Source organism: Cryptomeria japonica, chromosome 10, assembly GCF_030272615.1.
Source record: "Cryptomeria japonica chromosome 10, Sugi_1.0, whole genome shotgun sequence".
Classification (NCBI taxonomy): Eukaryota; Viridiplantae; Streptophyta; class Pinopsida; order Cupressales; family Cupressaceae; genus Cryptomeria; species Cryptomeria japonica.
Window position 1 is genome coordinate 115,598,368 of NC_081414.1, and position 26,691 is coordinate 115,625,058.

Consider the following 26,691-nt stretch of genomic DNA (forward strand, 5'->3'; position numbering starts at 1 on the left):
CAACATGCTTTGGTGTCTTATGTTACCCCATTTGGCGTGGGGGATTTGGAAAGAAAGAAACAACCGGATCTTCAGGGAAAAAGAATCCTCTTCTCTTTCTGTTGCTCAGAGAATCCAGAATGCCATTAAGGAGAACTTTGTCTCTTCTTGGCCTTCTCACAAGATTGATCCCCCTATTCCTACTTCGCCTCTGGATTGGGATATTATCAATAGATGGCATATCAACTGGGATATTTCTAAACCTACTGTCAAGTTAAAGAAAATGAGAAATAGTGTTGTTTGGGTTCCTCCCCCAGGTGGGTGGATCAAAATCAATGTTGACGGGGCAGCTAAAGGTAATCCTGGATCACTTGGCTATGGGGAGTTGCTCGTGACCATAATAGTAGGCTTGTTTTGATGGTGGCACTCCCACTAGGTGCCCAGACAAACCACTATGCCGAAGCTAAAGTTGCTTACATTGGGTTACACATGTCGATCAGAGAAGGGTTCAAAAAAGTCTAGATTGAGAGTGATTCTCTAAATATCATCAGGTGTGTAAGTAAGCAAACTAAGCCCAGCTAGACCATCAAGAATTTAACTCAGGAGTTCCATATCATGATTACTAAATTGGATGATTTCAAGATCTCCCACGTTTATCGGGAAGGTAATAGGCCAGTGGACCACCTAGAAAACATGGGTGTGGATTATGTGGACATACGACGGTGGACGGCAAAGGAAAATTTCTCAATACAATTGTACAAACTGACGAGATAGGATTCTAATTGTATTGGCCATTCCTATCGCATTAAGGATGATAAACTGCCAATGAATTATAATCTTTCGTGGGATTTTTGTTCCAAATCCAAAACTAGCTTTTCTAGAGCCTTCTTTTGTATCTAGTTTTTCATTTCCTAGTTTTCCTTTGGTTTCCATTGTTGCAGAGGCAATTTTATCATGGGAGATGACAAGAACATAATGGAACCTACCTCCTATGAGAAATGAAAAAAGAACAGAGAGATATGGATGGAGATTAATGATGGAGGCCTTGTTTCGTATCTTGAGAGGCTCCATGGCAATGATCTGAAAGTGACAAAGGATTTTGTGAACGGTTGGGAGAAAGGCATCCTCATGGTGTTTGGAGTGGAGTTTATAATTGATGAAACCTTCATCGCGGAGATATCTTGTTTGCAGATGGAAGGCAAGAAGTTTTTTATATAGAGAAAGGAAGGTGGCAGAAGAAGCCATTGCGACTTTCTTTGACAAAGATAGCAAGAGGAAAAAGGTACAAAAGATGAAGGACGACGCTATAACAGGAAGGACCTGCAATCACATTGGATGGAGATGGCCAAAGTGATTATGAAGTACATTACTCTTGATGGACGCTATGTTGGTATTTTCTCTTACCACTTTATGATATTAAACCATTTTAGGAACAACAAAAGAATTTCTCTACCTTTCTATCTATTATCTTATCTTGAAAATAGCTTGGCGAATCATGCCAAAAATGGTGATAACGTTGTTTTACATGAGAGGCAAATCATGCTCATCATGGAATATGCTAAGGATCATGGGGTTAAACCCTCACCAGTGGTTAAACCCCCTAACTCTTTGATCAACACTGATGTTCATTATGTGTGTGATACAGAGATGGATGAAGAAGAGTATGGTAGGGCTATGGATTGGCGAGACCTCAATGTCTCAGATGATTCGGAATACCATCCTTCTTAGGAGTAGGGCCCCCAACAAAATATTACACCTAGCACTAGAAGAAACAAAAGAAAGAAACACCCCAGATGGGCTGCCAGTAAGTATAAAACCCCCAACCCCAAATTATAGGATTCTGGTCCTCTGAATATGAATAAGTCTAAAATTGGAAAAACTAGGGAAACCAAGGGAAAGGAGAAGGAAATATGTTGGGAAAAATGGTGTCTCAACCTTGCATTTATGCGAGGTTACTATTTATAGTAAGTTTTTATTTGAGCACGAAATGGTGCGAAACTCTCCCTGAAGCTTCTGGTTGGCTAGATAAGCATTCCGGTAAAGTTGTGTCACAAGGTCACAACTAGTTTTGAAGATATTAAAGTTTTCGTCTTGGAGGGGTGCAATAAAATGTTTAAACTTAATTTTGGGGACTTTAGAGGCTCCGAAATTCCCTGAAAAGTGGCCGTAACCGATGAAGTGGGTTACGAGGTGATAGAGCACTTCGCGAGCTTTCCGGCGCTTCAAACGGTTCGTCAATCGGACACCCGGTTCTCAAGTTATGGCCTCCGGAAGTTTGTACTCCTGAAATAGGAAAAATAATTTGTATCGAATACATAAATGAGCTGTAAAAGGGAGCGACACGTGTTGATGTGTGCTTTAACATGTCATAGAAGGGAGATAAGGTCGGCTACACCTTATTGGGTGGTTTTAGCCCATGGTTTTGTAATACCGTTTGACGGTTTCTTGTATTGTATCTCCTATTTATGAGGTGTGTGAGATAGAGGTTGTGTGTAAGAGTCCTATGGCTATTGAGTTGCCTCTGAATCTCTGATTAGTGGTACTCCTGCGAAGAGCTTGCTCTGCAAGTATTTTGTAATCTGTTTTTGATTGCTGAATAAAATATTGAGCTGCTTTTGGAGGGTGGGGTTTTTCTCCCGAAAGGGTTTTCCCCACGTAAATCATTGTGTTGTGGTATGATTGCTATTATATCTATTTCTATTCTCTGTAACTGTTGTAATGATCTGAAAAAGTTTTGCATTACCCTCCTCTCAAGGTTAGTGTAGGAAGTTGTTTCCGCTACTTAACTTCCTTACAAAATAAAGCTGGAAATCCCTATTAATGTTGAACAGGGGGAACAAGGGGATACCTAAAAAGATTATGATTTTGGTACTCTCCTTAGCAGTGCTGTCAAAATCCAGGAGAACTGCTTTCTTTGGGTCAGTAGGGAGATTAATTTGTTAAAGGATGGAATTAAAGGCATCATTGATACTTTCACTGAGACACCTATGCCAAGTAAAATGGATAAACTTATCCGAATGACATAGGAACTCACTGAAGATGTAAAGACCATGAAAATAGGTCATGAATCAAGTATTGGTCAGTTGGAGATTACCTTGGAAGAAATTAAGGGTGATATGAAGAACCTGGTGGATATTAGGAGGGAAGCCATGAATAACAATGCTCAGGGTCTTAAAAAGTTAAATGCGATGATAGCAAATCAAATAGCTTAGTCCACAACCAATATTCCCTCCTCTGACATCAATCAGAAGAAGAAAATCCAGGAACCGAACTTCTAGGGTAGGTGATGTCAAACCACTACAGGCCCTTATACGAGGACTAGAAGAAGGAACCAGGAAAAGAATACCTCCAGATTCATCATGGATGAGCTTGATGACATCAACAAGAGGGTGATTTAGAAGAATTCAGAGATGATGCAATCTCTGGTCTAGTGAGCTTTAGGTTATTTCTTGTTTTGTTTTGGTTTTTGCTACGTGGGCTTGGCCCTTGTTTCTATGGTTGATATGTCGTTGGTTCTGGACTGGTTAGCAACTACTTATTTTTGTTGTGCTCTTTAACTTTGGGTTTCGGGTCCTTGTAAAAATCGTTTATCTTAATAAAAAACAATTTACTTTTTATTTATATGTACAATGTGTGACGGCCATTGCATCTAGATGGATCAAAATTATTTAAAGACCCAACCATAGGAAATAAAATATATGAATCTACAAAAAAATGATGATTGAGTAAACACACATGTAACTGTAACACATTTCAGTTTTGGAGAGCAAATGTAGATTGACAATCAGTTCTTTCAAGACAATGAATTATATTGTAAAGTATGCAACAAAATCTAAAAAAAGTTTAGAAACATACCATTAATTATAATGCAACTTATAAATATTAGAAAACCTAGATGAAGAAGCATCGAGGGCATATTGGAGACTTTTAATAGCAGCCCTCATGTTGAAAGAGACATTGGAGCATGAGAAACATGTCATATGTTATTAGAGTTTCCATTGGTAGAAAGTAAAGAGTACTTTGTTACATTAAATGTTCCAAGAGAGGTGTTCAAGATAGTGATAAAAAAATGAAGAAAATTATGATGAAGATCACCTAAAATATTTCATTGAAGGATATATGGATAAACCATATGCAATGAAAAGTGTTGCAGTTATAGATGTGGCTAGATCTTAGACTTGTAATTCCAAGAAAAAAAGAGATAACAAATGGGAAGCAAGAACTATGATAGTTTTAGTGAGTGTTTCCAAGATTTATCATTGTACCTACACATCAATCAGAAAAATGGGCTGAATTTGGTTGGTCAGAGTTATTGTTGCACAAGCCATTTCATAATATACAAAGAGATATTGGACTTAATGATACTATAGTTATATCAAATAGGGAGTTACTCAATTATTATACATGGCATTTGGAATGGAGGAGTATTTCAAATAAAATAAAAAATCAATGATTTTGAAGATGGGGATAATTTACCAAATGATCATAATGCAATTGAACATGAGTGAGAGATCATATCAAGACTACATCATGGATAGATTCTGGATGTAACAAAATATAGATATGTTGGGTAGAAGAGATATTTATAGACAAACATCATGGAATATAGAATATATATTAAAGGATTAAACAAATAAAGCAATAGATTTTGTCAACTCTATGAAATAGAATGGTTTACTAATACTAGATGATATAATGTCAAGTATATCATATGAAACTTTATGTGCTAAGAAAAAATACTTGATATTATTATTTCACACTATAATCAAGATGAAAATGTCATGCCTCTATGCATGATAATCTAAAGAACAAGTTAATCATATCTAATTCAAACAATTTGTCAAGCTCTTTATGATGCATCAACACCACAATGCTATCCTCTATTATTACTAGCAGGGTAAAAGCAAAAAGTTGTATTACACTTTTATAAAGGAAATGGCCAACGTTGATTCAACTTTTTAAATTGAATCAATACAAAGTGAAATATATGTTTTGAATTTTGAAATGATGTAAACTAATAAAATGGGTATTTTTTCTGTAATTTATGTTTGTAACTTTTTTTAAAATTAAAAAAAAATATTTGAATATACTTTCTTATAAAGTAAACACTATAATTTAGTTGTTAATAAAATATTAAAATTGAAGTTACAAGAGGCATCACATTTTATATAGTAAATTTTACCTTTTTTTCTTCAACTTTTTTGTGTATATTGATAACTTGAAAAATTAGTGCAAAAATATATTTTAACTATTTTTTATGTATATATATATTTTTCAATAAATTTGAAAAGTTGTGTGTATTGAAATATAACTTTCTACTTGGTGCCATTTTTTTCCTTAATTATATATCCAAATTAAAAAAGAATTATATCAGCTTGACATAGACTCTTTTCTCTACTACATCTTTCTTTTTCAAAAATTTTAAATAAATTTTAGTATTTTCCTTTACAAGATAACCAACCTTATATTTTAGTGTTGATGACCTACTTTCAATAAAAATAAAATTAAAATATAAAAACTAATTAAAATATTAAAAGATATGGGCTTAGGGCTTAGCTTGATTGGCGAGAGCTTCTAGTGGTGAAGTACGAGGTCACAAGGTCTAGTCTCCCCCTAGCCCACGTGGTGCGGAGGACGTGTCGTGCCAGCGTCACTGGTCACGTTAAAATGTTTACCTGACACACTGCAGTTTATAGGGGGGTGCTATACCCGATTCCTGTAGTCTAGAGAAAATAAATATTAAAAGATATATATTTTGGAAAATTCACTTATAGATCTATAAAAGAGTATTTTTACATTTAAAAAACATATATTTATAAGAGTAGGAGTTATTGAGATATTGAGTTTAAAAAAAAAACTAAAATAAAATTAGTAATTAGACCCAAAGTGGTATAAAATATACATTTAGTAGACAATTCCAATTGGAAAAGTTGTGGCCCATATATAAGATAGCTACAATGAATCTCTATAGACCATATGTTTGACTAAAATTAATTTTTAGTTAGAATTACTTAAATTCACTTGTGTTGATTAGTTGGCATGAAACGTGACATAGTTTTGTGTTTTTACCCAGCACTAATAAGAGATAGTGTTTAACATTGGCGCACTGACAATTCATTCAACTTGAATGATCCCTCTCATAGATTTTGTTGAATTAAAAGGCACAAGGCTCATGAGTTTCCGAAGATTCAACATATTAAATATACATAGATTGATGAAATGAGTTTTATTGAAAAAAAATGTTACAAAATATTGATTCAAGACTACGCCAAGCTTTTCTTGAAAAATCCAACATGAGTTTTGGAGGAAGATCAAACATTTTGGTAGGAGATTTGGGACTACTACCTCTTGTTAGTGACAAACCACCTTATGATAGTAATATATGTGCAAAATTATTATGGTAAGAGTCTAAGATAGTTGTTACTTTTAATAAGGTATTCAAACATGAAGGTGAAAGTGAAGCCCAACAAAGGTTTCATCAATTTACCATAAGTATTAGAGATGCACATCCAACTATAGATAATACAAAATTATTGATGACAAGAATAGATGTTTCATTGCATCCAATAGTTAAGGAGGAGTTTGATAGTAGTATTCATCTATTTGAAACAAATGATAATGTATAGAACCATAATTAAAAAAACTTATATTCATTAAGAAGACCAAAAGTGCATAGCATTGCAAGTAGAGAAAATAGTACTAATGCAATGGGAGGTCAGAATGATGAATTGGATGTTGAATTATTAATTAGTAAGGATGCAAGGGCCATATTAACATCTAATTTTCATGGACAGAAGTAGGTCTTGTGAATGGAGCATTAGGATACATTCAAAATATCAATACAGACCTAGAAGAGCCCCATGAGATTCGCCAACACATGTTATGGTTGAATATGAAAATTGCTCTAGAATTCCATTTGAAGATGCATCTCCAAATTTAATTCCAATTTCATCAATACAAAAGGGGTGCACATGTAAATTATCCTTATGATTATCTTGGAGCAGTGACAATCCAAAAATCACATGGATTGACTCTTTCCAAGGCAATATTAACATTTTTTGTATATCACGTGTTAAGTCCTTGGATGGACTCAAAATCTCATATGATCATTATGAAAAAATGAAGAAAGAGAAGCAACTCACTGAAAGAAAAGTAGAGGAAGAAATATTCAAATATTTGGAAACATAATAATTTTATGTAATGTATACATTATTGAATATAACTCTTTTATTAAAAATTAACTACTTAACATTGAGATCAAACTTTTGGTTTAAAATATGAAATGTCTCATTCATTATAAATTCGTATTGTGCATTTGAATGATTATGATAGGCATCGTGATTTATAAACCATACTAATACTTTATTCAAATAAAAAAGGTGATAAACGAGTACTTTGCATGTTGCTTGTGAATGCTCCTAGCATAGATATCTTTAATACATCTATCTAAAAGATGCTAAGAGATATTAGTCTCAAGGCACCTATCTATTCTCAATAATAATTTAAACATAGGTACCTCGAGACTAATATCTCTTGACATCTTTTCAATAGGTGTATTTAAGATATCAATGCTAGTCTATTAAATTTAAAACCCTAAATTGTAATCATTGAGCCCTAAACCCTAGTCTATAAACCCCATACCCTAATTTACCTAAAACCCAATTTTTAACCTTATAACACCCAAAAGAAGCCCAAAACCTCTAAAATGCACTAAAATAGAACTACCCACCTAAAAAAATCGTGCCTTGAAATCATGAAGAGAGGAGGAAAGATCAAAAACCTCATGATACTTCATTGTGAAAAGATAGTAGAAAAATGCTTGTGAGAGTAAGTGAAAATGTGAGATTTTGTCAAGATCAAGAGCTCAATGAAAAGTACAATAGAGAGACAAAATATTGATAGGAATAAACTATATTCTATCAAGATGAAAATACTGATCAACTGGATCATCAATCGTTGTTACATACAATGAATATGAGTCTGCTTATATAGGCAAGGCTATATGGATATGTGAGGACACAAACATGACATGTGGCTCAATAAGAAGTAAGTAGGAAATAAGTGTGGTAGGTAGGGGAAACAATATAATATTTCACATGAGGTGGATCAGCCACTGAATGTGGAATGTAACAACAAGATAAAACCACAAAAGGTGGAAATTCTCCTACACACACTATCCCAATGTGGCACAAACACCCAAGTGTCTGATACCCAAACTACTATGATATGAATGTACCTAAGTAAACTTAAGTAAGGTGTAATAATATCCCACATGAATAATTAATTATACCAACACCCCCCCTTAAGTGCAACTGAGGGGAATGCACTTAAGTCTACAATGCAACTATGCAATGCAAGATGGGTCCTGGCTACAAGGCCATGTTAGGTAGCCATGTACAAATGCAAATGCAATCTCCCATAAAGTGGGGAAAGAGAGAAAAATCCAATGGGAAAAAACCCTCCCCCAAAAGAGAGATGAAAACTATACAAATAACTCTCATAGAAGTATGAAAAGGACAAAACCCCTTGTGAGGAAAATGTCCCCCCCCCCCATATGAGAGAAGAAGAGAGATTAGGTAGCCCCCCCCTCAATGTAGAATCTGCACCAATGATAGAAGCTTGATGATGTATGAAGAAACTGCTCCATGAATGTCGAACAACATTCCTCCCCTTAGGAAGAAACAGAACCAAAGGTGTATCCATGAAGTCTTCCCAATCATGAAGGGAAGATGTAGGAAAAAAACTCATAATGAATGGAATCTCTGAAAAACTGCTCAAGTGTCCCCATGTCGATGATGAAAGATACCCCTTCCAAAGGTAGTGATACTACTCCACATTGCTAAAAAAGGCACTCCAAGATCTAGTGGAGAGGAATGCAAAACAATATCCAAAGACTCACATGTCTCCTCAAAGCATAAAGAGACCTCCACCAACTGTTGTACAAAAGTATCCACAATCATGTCAACCTCAAAAGAATGATCATGTAGAGAATGCACAAGAGGGTCAGAGTGTTCCCTCGCAACAATCGAAGAAGGATCATCTTCATCAAAGAGAAGATGAATGTCATCAATGATGTCTCCCAAATCTGCAATGTAGGACTCCATAAACAAACCTGTAATGTCTATCAAGTAGGCATCTCAATCAACTGAAGCTGGAAGACATGGAATATCCTGCTGCACTGAATCACAAGAAGGCAAAAATGTCACACTAGCTGCATCATCAGGTGCAATAGGTGATGTGATATTAATAGGAGGAGATGAAATGCAAGGCTCAAGAATAGGGTCACATGTGAGAATCCCCAAGTTTAAGTACCCAAAGTTCTCCTCAAAATCTGAATCATCAACATAGGAAGAATCAACCTCATAAATAGGACCAAAATATGAAAAAGAGTACAACCGAGATGCATGATCAACCACCCTAGTTGCAATAATAGCTCTAGTCTTCAAGTCTCTAATGATAACTGAATTGGGTGTGAACTCCACATTTTTCCTAGTTGCCCCATGTGTGATTTGATAGATGGAAAGAAGATTGTTTGTCAAGTGGGGTACACACAACACATCATTGAAGGAGTTATCCTCAATGGTAATAGATCCTTTCCCAATCACATCCATGTATGTATGATTACCCATCAAAATCTGCGGCATGTGGCAAGGCTCAAATGAAGAGAACATAGACTGCGAAGATGCCATATGATGAGAAGCCCCAAAATCTAGAAGCCATCTCCCTGAATCATGACTTGTAGTAGCACAAAGAGCTTGTCCCTTTCCTTTATCTGTCTCAAAGGAGTGATCCTTTCCTTTATCCTTTTCTTTGGAAGAAGCTGATGTAGACATTCTAGAAGGTAGGTTGATTTTGTTCTTCTCAAGAAGATTCTTCAACTCATCAATATCCTTCTTGTAACAATGATGTTCATCATGTCCCGCCTTCTTGCAATAGGCACAAAAAAGATTGTCCTTCTATGATTTCCTCTTAGGCGAGGATGTAGAATTACCTTGTTGTGGAGAGGAATATTGTGCTCCATCTTGTTTTGACTTAGGTTGCTTTTGATTCTTTCCTTTTCCTTGATTGCTTTGATTCCCTTCATTAGCCACCAAAGCTTGTGACTTTGAAGATTTAAGAATCCCCATCTTGGTCAACTTAGATTGCTCAAGTATCAACATCTCCATGAATGCATCAAATGAGGGAGAAGTGTATGAGGAACCTTGAGCTAACCTATGGGTGTGAAAGCTAGATACAAAGGCTACATACTCTGAAGGAAGCTTGTCCAACAAGTTGTAAACCAATTGAGCATCTTTTTTGTCAATTCCACAATCCTTTAGCTTGCTCTTAGCTCATTTGCTTTTGTGACAAAATCTTGGATTGTATCAAAATCCTTGGGATCCAAAGTTGTGAGTTCACTATCAAGCTTGTAGCCCTTAATCTCATCAACTTGGCCATACAATTTCTCATAAATATCCCAAGCCTCTTTGATTTTAGTACACTTATCAATGTGAAAAATGAGGTCATCTGATACATACTTTCTAAGAGTTCCAAGTGCCATAGCATTCTTAGTGAGTCATTCAATTTGAGCATTAGGATCAGGTGGTGCTGTTATAGTTCCATTTACATAATGAATGAGTCATTTTTCCATTAGTTCACTCCATGCCTTTATCTTCCATGAAACATAATTATGAGGAGTTGAAAGTGGAAATTTAGGAGAATCCATAGCACCAAAATGAAAAAAACACAAGATAGAGAGATACGTAATCACACAATGCACCCCCCCAAATTACTCAATCAAGAAACCCCCCCCCAAAAAAATAAAAATAAAAATAAATAAATAAATAAAAATAAAAATAAAAATGATGATTTGACACTTTATACTTAGTGCATATACAATGGGCCACTTGCAAAACAAGGCAAGGTGGACTTTTGATTTCAAATTTACAACTTCTCAAAATGAGATATAATAGACTTCAACAAACACTGCAAGTGATCTAATCTAAGATCCAAGCAAAATGCAAGTACCAAATAGGCCAAAAATGACCAAATACTGAAAGTACAATTTCTACTCAAAATCACTGCAAACTAATGGCAGATTATGAAAGTAGACAAAAAATTATGCACTTAAAAAAAAACGGCACCTGAAAAGGAGGTCATATGACCCCAAATGAAGCCTCTAAAGTTGCAAAATCTAGGATTAGACAGGTACAATCATGAGAATCTGCAAATTTTGAAAAATTTGTCCATCAAAATCAAAAACATCCTCTACCACTGCGAAGAGCACAAAATTCTAGCCCATTTAAAAAAAAATTGCACCAAAAAAGGAGCCAAAATGACCAAGTTATGCCCTCCTGAAGTCAGACTACAATTTCAAAAAATCAAATGGTGAGGGCGTAATTTTTTTTCAAAAAATGCTGATGCAGGATGATGTTAGCAACCTATGAGCTTAAAATTGATGACCGTATGACCGCCAAAATGAGTGTCGTGTCCCTTGCCCAGGCTGTATGGATGATGATGTCATCATACCACATGGCACAATGCAGAGTGTTTCGTACTGTACGAAAATGACAAGTGTCAAATGTTGAATGGTTCGTACAGATGGCATGATGCTGACTACGCACGTGAGTGTGTATTCTGTATGGCTGATAGGGTCCTGCGTGGCTGAATAAATGGTTGACACATGTCTTCTCTGTGCCGCTGAGTGTATCGGGTCCAACGAATAGGGTTCTACCATGTGGCCTGCTCGTTGGCGTTTGCTGGGTGCTTATGTGGTCGCGCAAGTGGTTGGCGGCAGAGAAGACCAGGCGGGTGGCACTGAGGTGGGAGGATGCAGCGGAGCGACGAGAGACCCAGGGCAGAGGTCGTTGAGGCAAGGCGACAAAAGCTTGGCCGAGAACAAGCTCTGGCGGTGGTCGACAACCCTCAGCGAAGCTGCCGTCGGGAACAACACGGAGCTCGGTGGCCACAACGTGCAGAGTGGTGGTCGGGAAAAAACTGCAGGCGGTCGAGAAGAAACAATAGCGGATGACAACATGACACTAGAGCACGACGAGAGACCCAAGCATGACAATGACGGGGCCCAAAAAAAAGTCTGCAGAAAAAGCTAACAGAGTATGAAGATGGGGGTGGTCACGGGACCCCCCAAAACAATAGTTTTTGATTTTTTTTTTTTTAAATAAATAAAATTTACAATAACAAAAAAAAATTTATTTATTTATTTTTTAAATATAAAATGAAAATATATTTAATTCACAGTTTTTTTTTTAAAATCCGTATCGTATAGCCTTATAGGCTAAATTCTTTCTCTAACATAGGCCGAGTTTATACTCAGAATTTATGGAAATGGACTCCTAGACTCAACTGTGATGTCCAAATCGTTGTACGACACACCAAAAAATACAGATCCCCAAATCCAAAAATTGAAGCCTCCAAAAGACTAATCAAAGACGCTCCAAGGCTCTAATACCATGTGAGATTTTGCCAAGATCAAGATCTCAATGAAAAGTACAATAGAGAGACAAAATATTGATAGGAATAAATTATATTCTATCAAGATGAAAATACTGATCAACTGAATCATCAATCGTTGTTACATACAATGAATATGAGCCTGCTTATATAGGCAAGGCTATATGGATATGTGAGCACACAAACATGACATGTGACTCAATAAGAAACAAGGGTAGGTAGGAAATAGGTATGGTAGGTAGGAGAAATAATATAATATTCCACATGAGGTGGATCACCCATCGAATGTGGAATGTAACAACAAGATAAGACCACAAAAGGTGGAAATTCTCCTACACACTCTATCCCAATGTGGCACAAACACCCAAGTGTCTCATACCCAAACTACTATGATATGCATGTACCTAAGTAAACTTAAGTAAAGTGTAATAATATCCCACATGAATAATTAATTACACCAACAAAAAAGAAAAAAATGGATACGTGTTCATGAATAAATAATATCTATTTTGTATGACAACTATGGTGTCATTATAATTGTATTGAAATGTTTTATCAACTGTGGTAAATTTTATTTTGTTAGACTAATAGACTAGATGATCTTTATGCTAAGAGACATCACAATAATAGCAACAAGAGATGAATTAAAATAACATGAACATGTTAACTAACAAAAAACTATTGTTAAAAAGTCAATACATATATTTAGAAAAACTAAAACTATTAAATACTCTTTTTAAGTATATTAAATAAAATAACTCTTTAAACAAACTCAATAATGTAAATAAAATAAAATAAATTTTTAATTAAATATAATAATTAAAGATTAATGTTTCTTAACATTTTTTTATATAAATACATTTGAAGTATTTATGTGAATTATTTTACAATGGTTATCAAATTTAATTTTAAATTTGATGACTAAAACAATTTATTATATAATGATTCACATAATCTAAAAAAAAAATTAGAAAAAAAATATTTTTTATTTTATCTTTAACTCTCTTGACAAGATAGTTTAAAAAATAATTAATTTCACAAAACGAAAAAACAAAATAATTGCTTGTAAAAATATAAATAAAATAGTTATAAATTAATTTACAAATCTATTTATATTTTGTAAGATCTATCTTACTTTTTGGCTGGAAACTTCTTTGAAACATTGATCTTATATCATATAATGTATGACATGGAGTATTTCTTATAAATCTTATATTTACTACTTAGCCCATACTTAGCCCATACTTTTAATTAAGAAGTGTAGGAAAATTTTAAATAAAAGAACAATTATCCACAAAATAAAAACAAAACAAAAATAAAATCATATCACTAATAATAACTTATATTGGATGGTGTTAAAGCAAAGGAAATTAATTTTTTAGTGTGTTAAAATTTGTAAAAACTAAAAATAATGTTGAAATAAAGGAAATGAAGAATATTGATTGTCGTTCTTGTTTCTAAGTTGATTTAAAGAAATTTTTTAATAAATGTTTGTTTTGCATGAACATATTATTGATATCCTCTTTTGTTCACACAAACTAACTATGTTATGATTTTTTAATACGAGATAGAAAAAGTGTGTACACAAAACATAATGTAAGAGGTAACGACGTATCTAGCAATCCGTGTGACACAAAAATATAGACAAATCTAGAATTTCTTTTAATTTATAAGAATAATGCATATTGTATGTGGCTCACTATGTAATGTTTCCATTATTTTTAAAGAGATATGGTGTCACAAAGTAAAATACATAACTTATTAATTTTTGTCTTACTCCTTATGATTAACACTTGATTTATCAATATTAATGTATTTCAAAATAATTTCATCAATATTAATAAATTATAATACTTTTACCATCATTCAACTTTTTAATTCAAAATATATCTTAAATTAATATCAGTAAATGCTTAATATACATAAATATTTATATCCATATTGATCAAACACTACACATTTATGTTCTGAAATTCATTTAATAAAGTACTTAGCCCACAAACACACATATTTATAGTCATTTTGACCAAACACTACACAATATATTTTTTAGATTCATTTAATAAAGTACTTAGTCCATAAAAGAGATATTTATAGTCCTACAAATCATGTTGCATTCTAAAATTTGATCCACAAGTCTATTAATATTTGTGTTGACCCCAATATTTATAGTTTTTTGTGATCGAATATTACTAAATTGATCTTTCACAAATAAGATTAGAAATATTAGTTGATAGAACTATAAATATTTGTATTATCAACCATTTAATAACATTTTCAGGTATTGTTACGAATATAAAATATTTAAAAACTATTTTTTGACATTCATAAACATAACTATAATGGTAGTAAGGAGTGGAATGTGATGATACATGTTCACAAGAGCTACTAAATAGTTGAGATACAAAAATAATAAAAATACAAAACAAATAAAATTATATTGCTTTCATAAAAAGTTTAATTTCTCTCTAAAAAAATATTGTATTTGTGCCTATAAGTATTTTCATTTAACTATAATAAATAAAATACTTTTATGAAATAATTATATACTTTAATAAATAAAATAATAAATAATTATTTATTTTAGTAATTAAAATAATAGATAATATTTTTAAAATAATTATATGATTAAGTATATAAATACAATAATATATTTATATTATAATTAAAAGTAAGATTTAAATTTATAATAAACAAAGATAGAAAGGATCCCCTTTGTCAATGGCCTTGCAGCCTGCGTAGCAGAAATTAATGAAGGCAGGAGAGCTGAGAGAGAGTTCATGACTTAGCTTGCCGCGCATGGAGCAATCCCGGTGATGGAGGACAAACATATTATATGGATGGAGGGTCTGCTTGCTTGGACCTCTTGGATCGACAACTGGATAACTGGTTGTCCTCCCATTTTAGGATGTCTAGCATTGTGTATAGGTTGTATTTTGTGTTTAGTTCCTTTGCTCAAACATGCTACTTAGACTATGTATTCAACATTTAATCCGAGTTTGAACCTATAAAGTTAGGCTCTTGGCCGTGGTATGACCAGTCAGTTTTGATAATTATTGTAACAATTTATCTTATATATTCTATGTAAAAAATTATTTATTTTAGTAATTAAAATAATAGATAATATTTTTAAAATAATTATATGATTAAATATATAAATAAAAGAATATCTTTATATTATAATTAAAAATAAGATATAATCTATAATAACCAAAGATATAATATATTAGATTAATTATATAATTAAATATTTATGTATATTAATTTTTATTTAATTAATGAAGAGTTGATTGGATAAAGTTATATATTAAAAATTATAACATTACATATTAAATTTAATCTCTTCAAATAAAATAAAACAAGGTTTAATAATTGAAATTATATATCTCACTATATTAAAAAGTTATAACCTTGCATATTAAATTTATCCTCTCCCAATAAAGTCTAATAATTATCTCTCAGTGTTTCCTACATAGATGTATTTAAGTTGTGTATATTAATTTCAAGTAATTCGAACATCGAGGGTCAACATCATTAAAATACTTATACTATAATTTAACGCAATCATTCGTGCAAGCTCTTCTACTGTGGTTGCAACAACAACAGCCATAGAAAATGGTCCAGTAATGCTCTACATTAAATGAGGATGTTGACAATTTCAATATACAAGGAAATAGTTAAATAACTAAAACAAAAATAAGAAACAAACAAACAAAAATGCCTCACATCACAACAACCGAAAGAGAATTAACGTTAGCCGACCTTAATATTCTGTAAAGCTGCAAATGCATCATGCACTCACATACACTGACGGTAAATATAAGTTTAATTCACATCGGGCTTCACGACAATTGCCGTACTTCTCCTACCCGGCAACAAACAACGAATTTTGTGCGTGTAAAATATTCTTCACCACTTGACGGTGGGCCCTCCGCACTAGAGTTAAAACCTGACGGCTTTTACCCACGACAAAAATTCCAACGTCCAAACGGTATGCAGGCTAACTAACGTCTTACGTTAATTCTTTGGACGGCGGGGAAAGTAAAGGAAATTGCGAGGTCGTGGTTTCGAGTCTCGAGGAGGAGCGGCACCTAACCTAACAGGCGGCAAATGAAATACAGATTACAACATTAATAAGAGGGCCCAGCTGAGGGGATGTCCGAACTGCAGATTGAGATAAATTCTATATATATATATTTCCGTTGAGGTAAAGCTTTGACTGTAGAGTGCATTTAATTATGGATTTTGAATTGCCTTCTTTTTAGGCTACACAAAAGGTAGAGGTAATTACGACCGATACTCTCTTGCGAGGTGATCCACTTTGGGTTTTACTGTTTAGTCGATGGGAAAGGTTTTATTCGTGTGGATTTTTCTTGTCTTTTTGTGGTTATATATGGTTTTTTTTAATTGAATAAATATGACAGCAATTTATTTGGGCATGGTCATAATCAGTTTAGGAGGATCCAAATTGTTGTGTTTTGTCATAGTCATAATCAATATAAGGATCCAAATTGCTGTGTTTTGCGCATGGTCATAATTAGAATAGAAGGATCCGAATTGTTGTGTTTGTTTTAGTTCATGAAGAATGGAGAATTATTTTGTTTGGAATTTACTTATCTATTAGATTATTTTTCATTAAATTTTAAGAATAATGCGATTTTTGATTTTGTGTTTATTGTTTTATACAAAATGTATGTTTTCAAGTAGATATATTTCTAAATTTAAGTGTAGGTTAAACAAGTAACATTATCATGTAATATCTTTAAGCTATGGTTAATTATTAGGAGAATGCATTGTGTATAACAAAATTACTATCAACATAAAAGTGTATGTTTTCAAGTAGATATATTTCTAAATTTAAATGTAGGTTAAACAAGTGGTAAATTATCATGTAATATCTTTAAGTTATGCTTAATTATTAGGAGAGTGCATCGTGTATAATGAGCATAATTACTATCAACTATTCATCAGAAGGAACATAGTCACTGGTTTTTGGATATATGAGTCATTCTTATAGTTGGAGTCAAAGTCTTCTCTCATCCCTTCTTCCTCCTTAACAAAGAGGTTGAAATCTTTAGTTGCACATGGAAAGATTGTTAGCTCATCTAAGAGATCCTCTACTATACAAGATGGTGTAAGGACTAGTCCTATTGTTTTTTTGATTCAAACAACTAGATAACATAGATACAAGCATCTAGGAGGCGACCCTCCTCTATACAAGATGTTGCAAATGCTAGTACTAATTTTTTTATTTTATTTTTAAATGGAAAGAACTAGATCACATAGATACAAACATCTCTATCCTTTTCAAAGAAACCGTTTAATCAAAATATATAGGGGAAGAGAACCAATAGTTTTTGTAGCCAACTTTGCACACCCTAAGCTCCTAAACGATACATTGGATTTCAACGATTTTTTTGGTTGTCTTTGCATGTGATTTAATTTCTTATAGCTATTGTTTTGGATTTTTAGTAGCAGGGGAAGAGCACTAGCTATCGTTCATGTTCTGATAACCTTTAGCTCCTTGCACATCCAACCCCCCAATTATTAACTTTAAAAAAATAAAAAAATAAGTCCATTAATAAATTTTAGATGTACCAATAGCCGCTCAATTTTTTGCATTTTTGGACCATAATTGGCCCATTTTGTGCACCTTTATCGGTACCCATAGTAAGGACTATTGAGACATTTGTGCATAAGTATTGGCAATTTTAAGTGCACGGTTATTGGGGCATCTTAAAGCAGGTATCAGACAACACATTGAAATGTGTACTTTTTGACCCTTGTGTGCATAACAGATCCCACAATGTGCATTGTTACTACCCAGAAGCCAAAACAATAACTATAAGCAGTTAAGTCGCATAAGGAGACAACCAAAAAATAATTCAAAATCTGATGTACCGTTTAGAATATGTGGGTGCATGAAGTTAACTATGTTGGCATTTGGCATCATAACAGACAATGGGAGATTGTTGGCATTTCAATAAGGATATTGAGAAGGTTGTTGATGATTATGGATATAACTGACTAAGGATGTTTACTGTCTTAATATTATTATTTTGTCATTGATGTCAAGAAATTGATTTTCTAATTTAGTATGATGTTGCCATATCTTGAGAAGTATGATTTGATGAGTATAAAGATGTCGGTAAAAGACACAGAAAGAATATAATGGATAAGGGGAGAAATAAGTTATTCAATGGGCAACTATTACCGAGTTAGACAATGATGAGATCATGATGTTTAGATTGTTTTGATATCATACATATGCTATTGATTGTAAGGGTAATATTATACTATGTTACCGAGCAAAGAACCTAGTCGGTAAACCCTAAGGTTATCGCTATCGGTTAATGAAGGCAAAATGTCTACCGAGTAAAGTTTAGTATTCATCGAGTTGCAACCGAGTTGTAACCGAGCTGTAACAAAATGCATTAAATGATTACAAATGTTATTTAATGAAGGAAGCTGATGAGCTGGCCATGATTAAATGATTGGTATGTCGTGAATGAAGTTTGTTAAAAGATCTATGCCAAAGGAAAATCGGCAGGAAGATCTACATCTTAGATTGAACCACAATACCCTGACACAAGTTCCAAGAAATGTATGCAAGTTCCAAGGCAGGGTAAAACGTTTTCAGATCGAAGGATACATTGAACCTAGTCAAAGTTTGAAGATCTGATGGCTATGATTGATCATGGGAAATGTGATCAAGGAAATTAAGCGGTTGGCGAATTGTTTATAAATAGGGAACTATTGATAAACAATGCATGCGGGCAAGTGTATGCACAGGGATACTACATAGTGATTACCAAGCACAGAAGCTTGAAGACCTGTTTTGAATAAACAGAGTATAGAGCCCAACAGATGGACAAGATTAGTTTTATGTCTATATTGTATTAAGCAAATAAGAATATGCTTTAGCATTTTAGATGTGAAGTTGTAGGTAGATTTTTATTACTGTTATTTTGTGAAAGTGATAGAAAATCTCTTAACCGAGTGGACTTAACTGTCTTATTTGTAAAACCCTCTAGCAAGGTGACATTCTGATTGAGTGTTTGAAATCCTTTAACAAGGTCACTTCTAACAAGGTGAAGATCCTAACAGATCTGAGGGAAATCCCTTAACCGGGTCACATCTAGCAATGTGTTTGTAATCTTTAACAGGATTTGCTTTTAACCGAGTATACTCTAGAAGAGTATATTTCTTAGTGGGTCCGAAATCCCACAGTGGTTTTTCCCTATTTGGGTTTCCACATTAAATCTGGTGTTATGAGTGTTATGATGTTTATATGCTTTTGAGTTTGCATGTTTAGCAGTTTTTGATTATATTACTGAAGTATATGTTACCGAGGTTGAATCTGATGTTTTTATGGAAGATTAAGTTTGTATGATTCACCCCCCCTCTCATCTTATTAGCTTGGCATCTGTACTTATCTTTAAGTATCAAAACTATCAAACTATAATGGCTACTGGTACGCTAGATGAATGCAGTGGGATCCATTATGCACATAATAGTCAAACGTGGTCATTTTGAAGTCTCGTTTGAAACATATTCTATATTATCCCAGTACATGTTTGTTTTGACAACCAAAAAATTCAAACAATTGATTCAATATTTATGCACAAATACCCCAATAACTATGTACCAATAAAGGAAGTTCTACAATTGATCTAATTACTAACTTTTTTTCATAATATGGATGACTATTGACCTATTAAATGATTTTTTTACAGATTTAATTAACAAAATATAGTAAAAAACTTATAATCTAAAATTTTAAGATAAATGAAAAACTCATAATTTTTATAATTAATTTTTAATGTGATGAATCGTTCAATATTTTTTATATGACTATATTCCTTGTTAAAAACACTTTATAATTTGTGATTTTAATTTAAAACCTTTGTTTTGATGAACCATGCAATATATTTATTGCAACTCTTATTGTACATGCTTTATTAAGTATGTTATTCTCAGAAGCGTCTCCAATGGAAGTAGTAAGGATCTCGTGGTATAGAACTACAGCAAGTTGACGACGTGGAAAGTACCCGCGGAACGTTGTACGACGTGTTCCAAAACTCGGTGGTGCAAATTTACGCCACGAGTAATTGGCGCTGCCGCGTGTAATATATGGGGTAGGAGGGTCAGCAAAAAGTCCGGGTAAATGGAAAACTACCCGGGTTCGAACCCGGGTGAGTTTGCGGTCTGCCACGCTACTGGACGTTTACGGGCTTTTTTTTTGGTTCTGGCACGTACTGTGCAGTTTGCTTGCTTTTGCTGCAAAAGAAGATGATCAAACAATTTAACAATTGATGACTCTGTTCTTTTGAGGATGCGCAGGACTATCGATTTTGATCATCTATGAAGCTTCTTACAGTTTTTCCACCATTATTTATTCTCCTGTGCTCTCCTTTCCCTTCCATTTGTTTATTTTATATTATTCTTCCATTTACTGGAAAATTTCTCCGTTATTTGGAAGTCAGACGCAGCGATCTGGTTGGGATCGCTGATCTGTACAGGCAATATTTTGAAGGATCCATCGATTCTCGTTCGATTATTAGCAGAAACGAGGTGTCATTCAGCTGCGACAATCTATACCTCATCGACAACATTAGAGAATGTCTTTGTTCAAGAGACTTTTCTACAGAAAGCCGCCGGACGGGCTCTTTGAGATTTCTGAGCGCGTTTACGGTGAGTTTTCCGATCACTGCGTTTATTTCAATTCAATTGTGTTTTTATTTCTATGGACAGGCTGAATTTATCACTGAAAAAAAATGCAATAAAAGTAATTGAAATCATGACATTTTCCGTCTCTGTATTCTGGAATACCACCATATTTTCCACCATATTTGGGGTCCTGTAAAAGACGAAAATTCGTTTCCTTTAAGGATTTAGATTCGAAGAGTAAACGTCAAACTTAAATAATACGCTGCACTTCCTTCTATTCGCTGTTTTGATTTTATATTTGGGGTTTAAGAAGTTCAATTTGGGGTCGTGCAGTGTTCGACTCCTGCTTCTCAACAGAGATTACGGAGGAACGGGCTTATAAGGTGTACTTGGCAAACATTGTTACACAGTTACATGACCAATTTAGGGATTCTTCATTCATGGTATTTAATTTTAGAGAAGGGGAGAAACAAAGTCAGCTCACAGAGATTTTGTCTCCGTTCGACATGACTGTAATGGACTATCCCAAGCAATACGAAGGGTGTCCCCTGCTCTCGCTTGAAATGATCCACCATTTTTTGAAGTCAAGCGAGAGCTGGCTAACCTTGGATCAAAAACATAATATATTGCTAATGCATTGTGAAAGAGGAGGGTGGCCTGTGCTGGCAGTTATGTTGGCCGGTCTTCTTATTTACTTAAAACAGTATCCAGTGGAACAGAAGGCATTAGACGCAGTTCACAGACAAGCACCCAGGGAGCTTCTGCAACAGCTGTGCTCTTTGAATCCCATACCTTCTCAGCTCAGATATCTTCAATACGTATCAAGAAGGAACATTGGGACAGAATGGCCCCCTCTTGATAGGGCCTTGACATTGGATTGCCTCATGCTTAGAGTCATCCCCAACTTTGATGGTGAAGGAGGATGCAGACCCATTTTACGTGTTTATGGTGTGAACCCCTTTAGTGGCGATGATCGGGCATCCGAATTGCTCTTCTCCATGGGAAAGAAGAATAAGAATGTGCGATATTACTCACAGGTATTAATAGTTTAGTTCTTATGAAGGAATACCAATAATTTTGTTTAGAACTTCCTTCAATTGTTTCCATTCAATAGTTTAAGAGGAATGGTGGTGTGCATCATTATATGGGGAAAATCCTCCTTAATTCAGAACGAAGATATGAACTATTAGTTTTGAATTTTCTTATTCCTGGTGTTGGTTTGGGATCATTGAATTTGTTACTAGATAAGAATTAATTCCTTTGTGTGAATGGATTCCTACCATTAGACGTATAGGTTTCGAGTGTATATGTTAGATTGGTTATGGCGAGTTCCAATGATCCATTGGACTGAACTACAATAAAATACTGACTTCTGTCTATGGGTTGACTTCAAAATTTTCCATTGCAGGCAGATTGTGATATTGCTAAAATTGACATCCGTTGTCATGTGCAAGGCGATGTTGTTCTTGAGTGCATCAATTTAGATGCAGAATTGGGACAGGAAGAGATGATGTTTCGGGTCATGTTCAACACCGCATTCATTAAATCCAATATTTTGATGCTAAATCGTGATGACATTGACACTTTATGGAATGCAAAAGATCGTTTTCCAAAGGATTTCAGGGCAGAGGTGTGCATTCTATATCCCATTTAGATGTAATTAATTGTTTATTAGACATCAGTAATTAATATACGCGTTATGTCTACTTTGATAAACTTATGACACTAGATTGGGGTTTTATGGGTAAGCAGGTTCTTTTCTCTGACCTGGATACTACTTCATCGCTTCTCAATGTACCAACATTGGGGGGAGAGGAAAAGCAAGCTCTTCCAGTCGATGCATTTGCAAGGGTACAAGAAATCTTCAGCAATGTGACTTGGATTAATGGCAAAGAGGATACTGCAATTCACATACTTAAGAAGATATCGACTTCAAGTCCTCTTCAAGAGAATCAGGAGGCACTGGGGAAGCAGCAGATAGAGGTGAAATCACAAACTCAAAACAAACACGAGGACAATGTCAAGGAGGATACTGCAATTCGCATACTTCAGCAGATATTGGCATCAAGTGCTCTTAAAGAGAATCGGGAAATACTGGCGAAGCAGCAGATAGAGGCCAAATTGCAGACTCAAATCAAACAAGAGGACAATCAAGAGAATGGTTCAGACAATTTGTTTTCTTCACAGCAAAAGGAAGAGAATCAGGACAAACAGGTCAAACAGCAGATTGAGGTGAAACCACCGACACAAAACAAACAAGAAGACAATCAAGAGAATGGTTCAGACAATTTGATTTCTTCACAGCAAAAGGAGGAGAATCAGAACATACAGGTGGAGAAGCAGATTGAGGTGAAACCACAGACACAAATTAAACAAGAAGACAATCAAGAGGATGGTTCAGCCAATTTGTTTTCTTCACAGAAAAAGGAGAAAAATCAGGAGATACAGGTGAAGCAGCAGATAGAGGTGAAACCACAGACACAAAACAAACAAGAAGACAATCAAGAGAAAATAATAAATTCTGATTCAGACAATTTGTTGACTTCACAACAAGAGGTGGAGAAGCAAGAAGACAATCAAGAGGATGGTTCAGCCAATTTGTTTTCTTCACAGAAAAAGGAGGAAAACCAGGACATACAGGTGAAGCAGCAGATAGAGGTGAAACCACAGACACAAAACAAACAAGAAGACAATCAAGAGAAAAGCATAAATTCTGATTCAGACATTTTGTTGACTTCACAACAAGAGGTGGAGAAGCAAGAGATGCATTGGAACCAAACAAATCAAGCTGAGAAGCAAGATAAAGCCTTAGCTTCTGATTTAAATTATTTGTTGTCAGAAGAACAAGAGAAGCAGGAGGATAAACAAGAGATTATAGTACATTCTGATTTAAATGATACATCAAGTTCACCTAGCTCAACTTTGTTGGTGCAAGATTTGTTTCCAGAAGACGAGGACATAGATTGGAAGGAACTCCAAAACTCACGTTTATTACCTGGGCAGCCAAAGGCTTTAAGTCCATGGACACAACCGCCTTTTTTATCAGATAGTATCACTAATGCTAATGCTAATGTTTCACAGCCACCATCTCTACCTCCTCCATCAAGATATCATAGTGCACCAGCGGCTCTTGGAATCCATTCTTTATTGCAACTGCGTGCTGCATATAGAAATACTGTAGAAGTAAATGCAACTTCTGCCCACAACCTTGTGCATGGGAGGACTTCCAACTTACGTCCATTTCGGCCTGGTTCCACTGCTCCTCCTTTACCATCGCTTTCTCCACCATTATCTCTATCAGGGAAAGATTCCTCCTTGTCATCTTCCTTAACTCCTCCGAAGACTCAAATGCCACTTTCTGGTCCTCCTCAACTTGGAAGCAGTCATATAGCTCACATTCCTACACTTCCTCAAAATTCACCCTCAGTTCCTCCCTCTCTTGTTCAGTCAGGAATTAATACAGCAGCAAACCCTCCTGCCTCACCTTCCCCTTCCCCTCATCTACCTTGCCTTGAATCCTCCACTCATCCACCCCCATCCCTTTCACCTCATTTTGGAGGTCATGAACCTCCTTCGACTACACCCCTCCCTCCTCCTCCTCCCCCTCCAAGTTTTGGAAGTGTTTCACCCCCTCCTCCTCCTCCTCCTCCCCCTTCCCTTCCAAGATCTATAACTACTACACAACCCCCACCTCCTCCACCACCTCCTCCTCCTCCTCCTCCTCCCTTTCCAAGATCTATAACTACTACACCACCCCCACCACCTCCTCCTCCTCCCCCTCTAAGATCTGGAACTGTTGCATTGATCCCACCTCCTCACCCACCACTGCCCCCTCCAAGATTTGGAACTCCTGCAACATCCCCACCTCCTCCCCCTCCGCCGCTTCCTCCAAAATCTGGATCTTTTGCACCTCCCCCACCACCACCTCCTCCCCCTCCACCGCCTCCTCCAAAATCTGGATCTTTTGCACCTCCCCCACCACCACCTCCTCCCCCTTCGCCGCTTCCTCCAAACTATGGAACTTTTGCACCTCCTCCGCCACCACCACCTCCTCCTCCTAGATCTGGAATCGCCCCACCACCCTCACCTCCTCCCCCTCCATTGCTTCCTCCAAAATTTGGATCTTTTGCACCTCCCCCACCACCACCACCTCCTCCTCCTAGATTTGGAAGTGCCCCACCACCACCACCTCCTCCTCCTCCCAGATCTGGAAGTGCCCCACCGCCACCACCTCCTCCTCCTAGATCTGGAATTGCCCCACTGCCCCCACCTCCACCTCCTCCTAGATCTGGAAGTACCCCACCACCCCCACCTCCTCCCCCTCCACTTGTTGCATTTGGAACTTTTGCACCACTCCCACCACCACCTCCTCCCCTTCCTCGATCAGGAATTGCTGCTCCACCTCCACCTCCACCGCCTCCTAGGTCTGGACTTGTTGCACCACCCCCACCACCGCCCTTACCTCCTGGAGGTGGAGTTCGTAACTCTCCTCCCCCCCCTCCACCACCACCATCTGGAAATAGTCGGGGAGCACCACCACCTCCTCCTCCTCCAATTGGTCGAGGAGCACCACCACCACCACCTCCGCCAGTTGGTCGGGGAGCACCACCACCACCTCCTCCTCCTGGAGGACGTAGCATTCCTCCACCACCACCAACACTACCAAGTGGGAAAATGCCAAATGGTACTATTAGTCCATTGTCTAGTCAAGCACCACGAGCTTCTGGGCCCCCACCTCCTCCTCTAGGAAGAGGACGAGTATCTCCAGGATTTGGATCGCCTTCTCTTGCAACACCTAGACGCTCATCATTGAAGCCATTGCATTGGATCAAAGTAACAAGGGCGGTGAAGGGAAGCTTATGGGCAGAGGCTCAGATATATAATGAAGCAACTAAGTACCTCTCTAACCATCCTTTCTAGGATCTACTATTTTCCTATGTCATTAGTATTTAGAGCACATTTCGGTCATGACGTTTCAGATAAATTTTCAGTTGGAATGAATTTGCAAATAAACTTTAATTTTGTGCATCTGTGTCAGGCCACCAGAATTTGACATGTCAGAACTTGAAAGTCTGTTCTCTGCTGCCATGCCAACTTCCGTTAATAGCAGCTCAGAAAGATCAGGAGGAGGTCGTGCAGCTCGAGGGGCCAAATCTGATAGAGTGCATTTGGTATGTGTTCCAGTGTGTGTATACTACTGTTCTTTTCCCCTTTTCCATTTCCTTTTTTGCTTTTGATCTGATCTACCTATTTCATTTAGGTAAGCTTCTCAAGCTTAAGACTCTGTCCCTCAACTTAAAATCATTTCAATTTTTAGGCTTATTAAAGTATTCAAACATTTCATCGACAAATTTTTATTAATCTCTTTCATTTATTATAGACAGACAAAAAAAATTCATTCCAATATATTATTTGGATGTCCAAACCACGCTTCTTAGAAACCATTGATGATGAAAACATTGGTTGCTTGCAAGCAGAATAATACGTTTTTAAGTGCACAATATAAGTATGATATGACCTTTTTTTGAAGGTTTAGGTTTTATGAGTTTGAGAAATAGATTGTCAGTCTTTCATTTCTTTCTTCTCTAATCT

The 26,691-nt window shown here is 35.7% G+C and overlaps 1 protein-coding gene across 4 annotated transcripts in view; it reads left to right on the top strand.

The window, feature by feature from the left end:
* Positions 1 to 20,609: 20,609 nt before the first annotated feature.
* LOC131072597 (formin-like protein 14) overlaps positions 20,610 to 26,691 on the top strand; it is an 87,761-nt gene continuing 81,679 nt past the window's right edge. For 2 of the 4 annotated variants that reach the window (XM_058008797.2, XM_058008796.2), the window contains exons 1-5: positions 20,612 to 21,123; positions 21,433 to 22,136; positions 22,508 to 22,729; positions 22,852 to 25,994; positions 26,138 to 26,270. In XM_058008797.2, the coding sequence (XP_057864780.2) occupies positions 21,051 to 21,123; positions 21,433 to 22,136; positions 22,508 to 22,729; positions 22,852 to 25,994; positions 26,138 to 26,270 (4,275 nt within the window). In that variant the 5' untranslated portion in view covers positions 20,612 to 21,050. Of the gene's footprint in view, positions 21,124 to 21,432; positions 22,137 to 22,507; positions 22,730 to 22,851; positions 25,995 to 26,137; positions 26,271 to 26,691 lie in introns of all 4 variants that reach the window. The other 2 variants (XM_058008799.2, XM_058008798.2) reach the window with 2 other exon arrangements.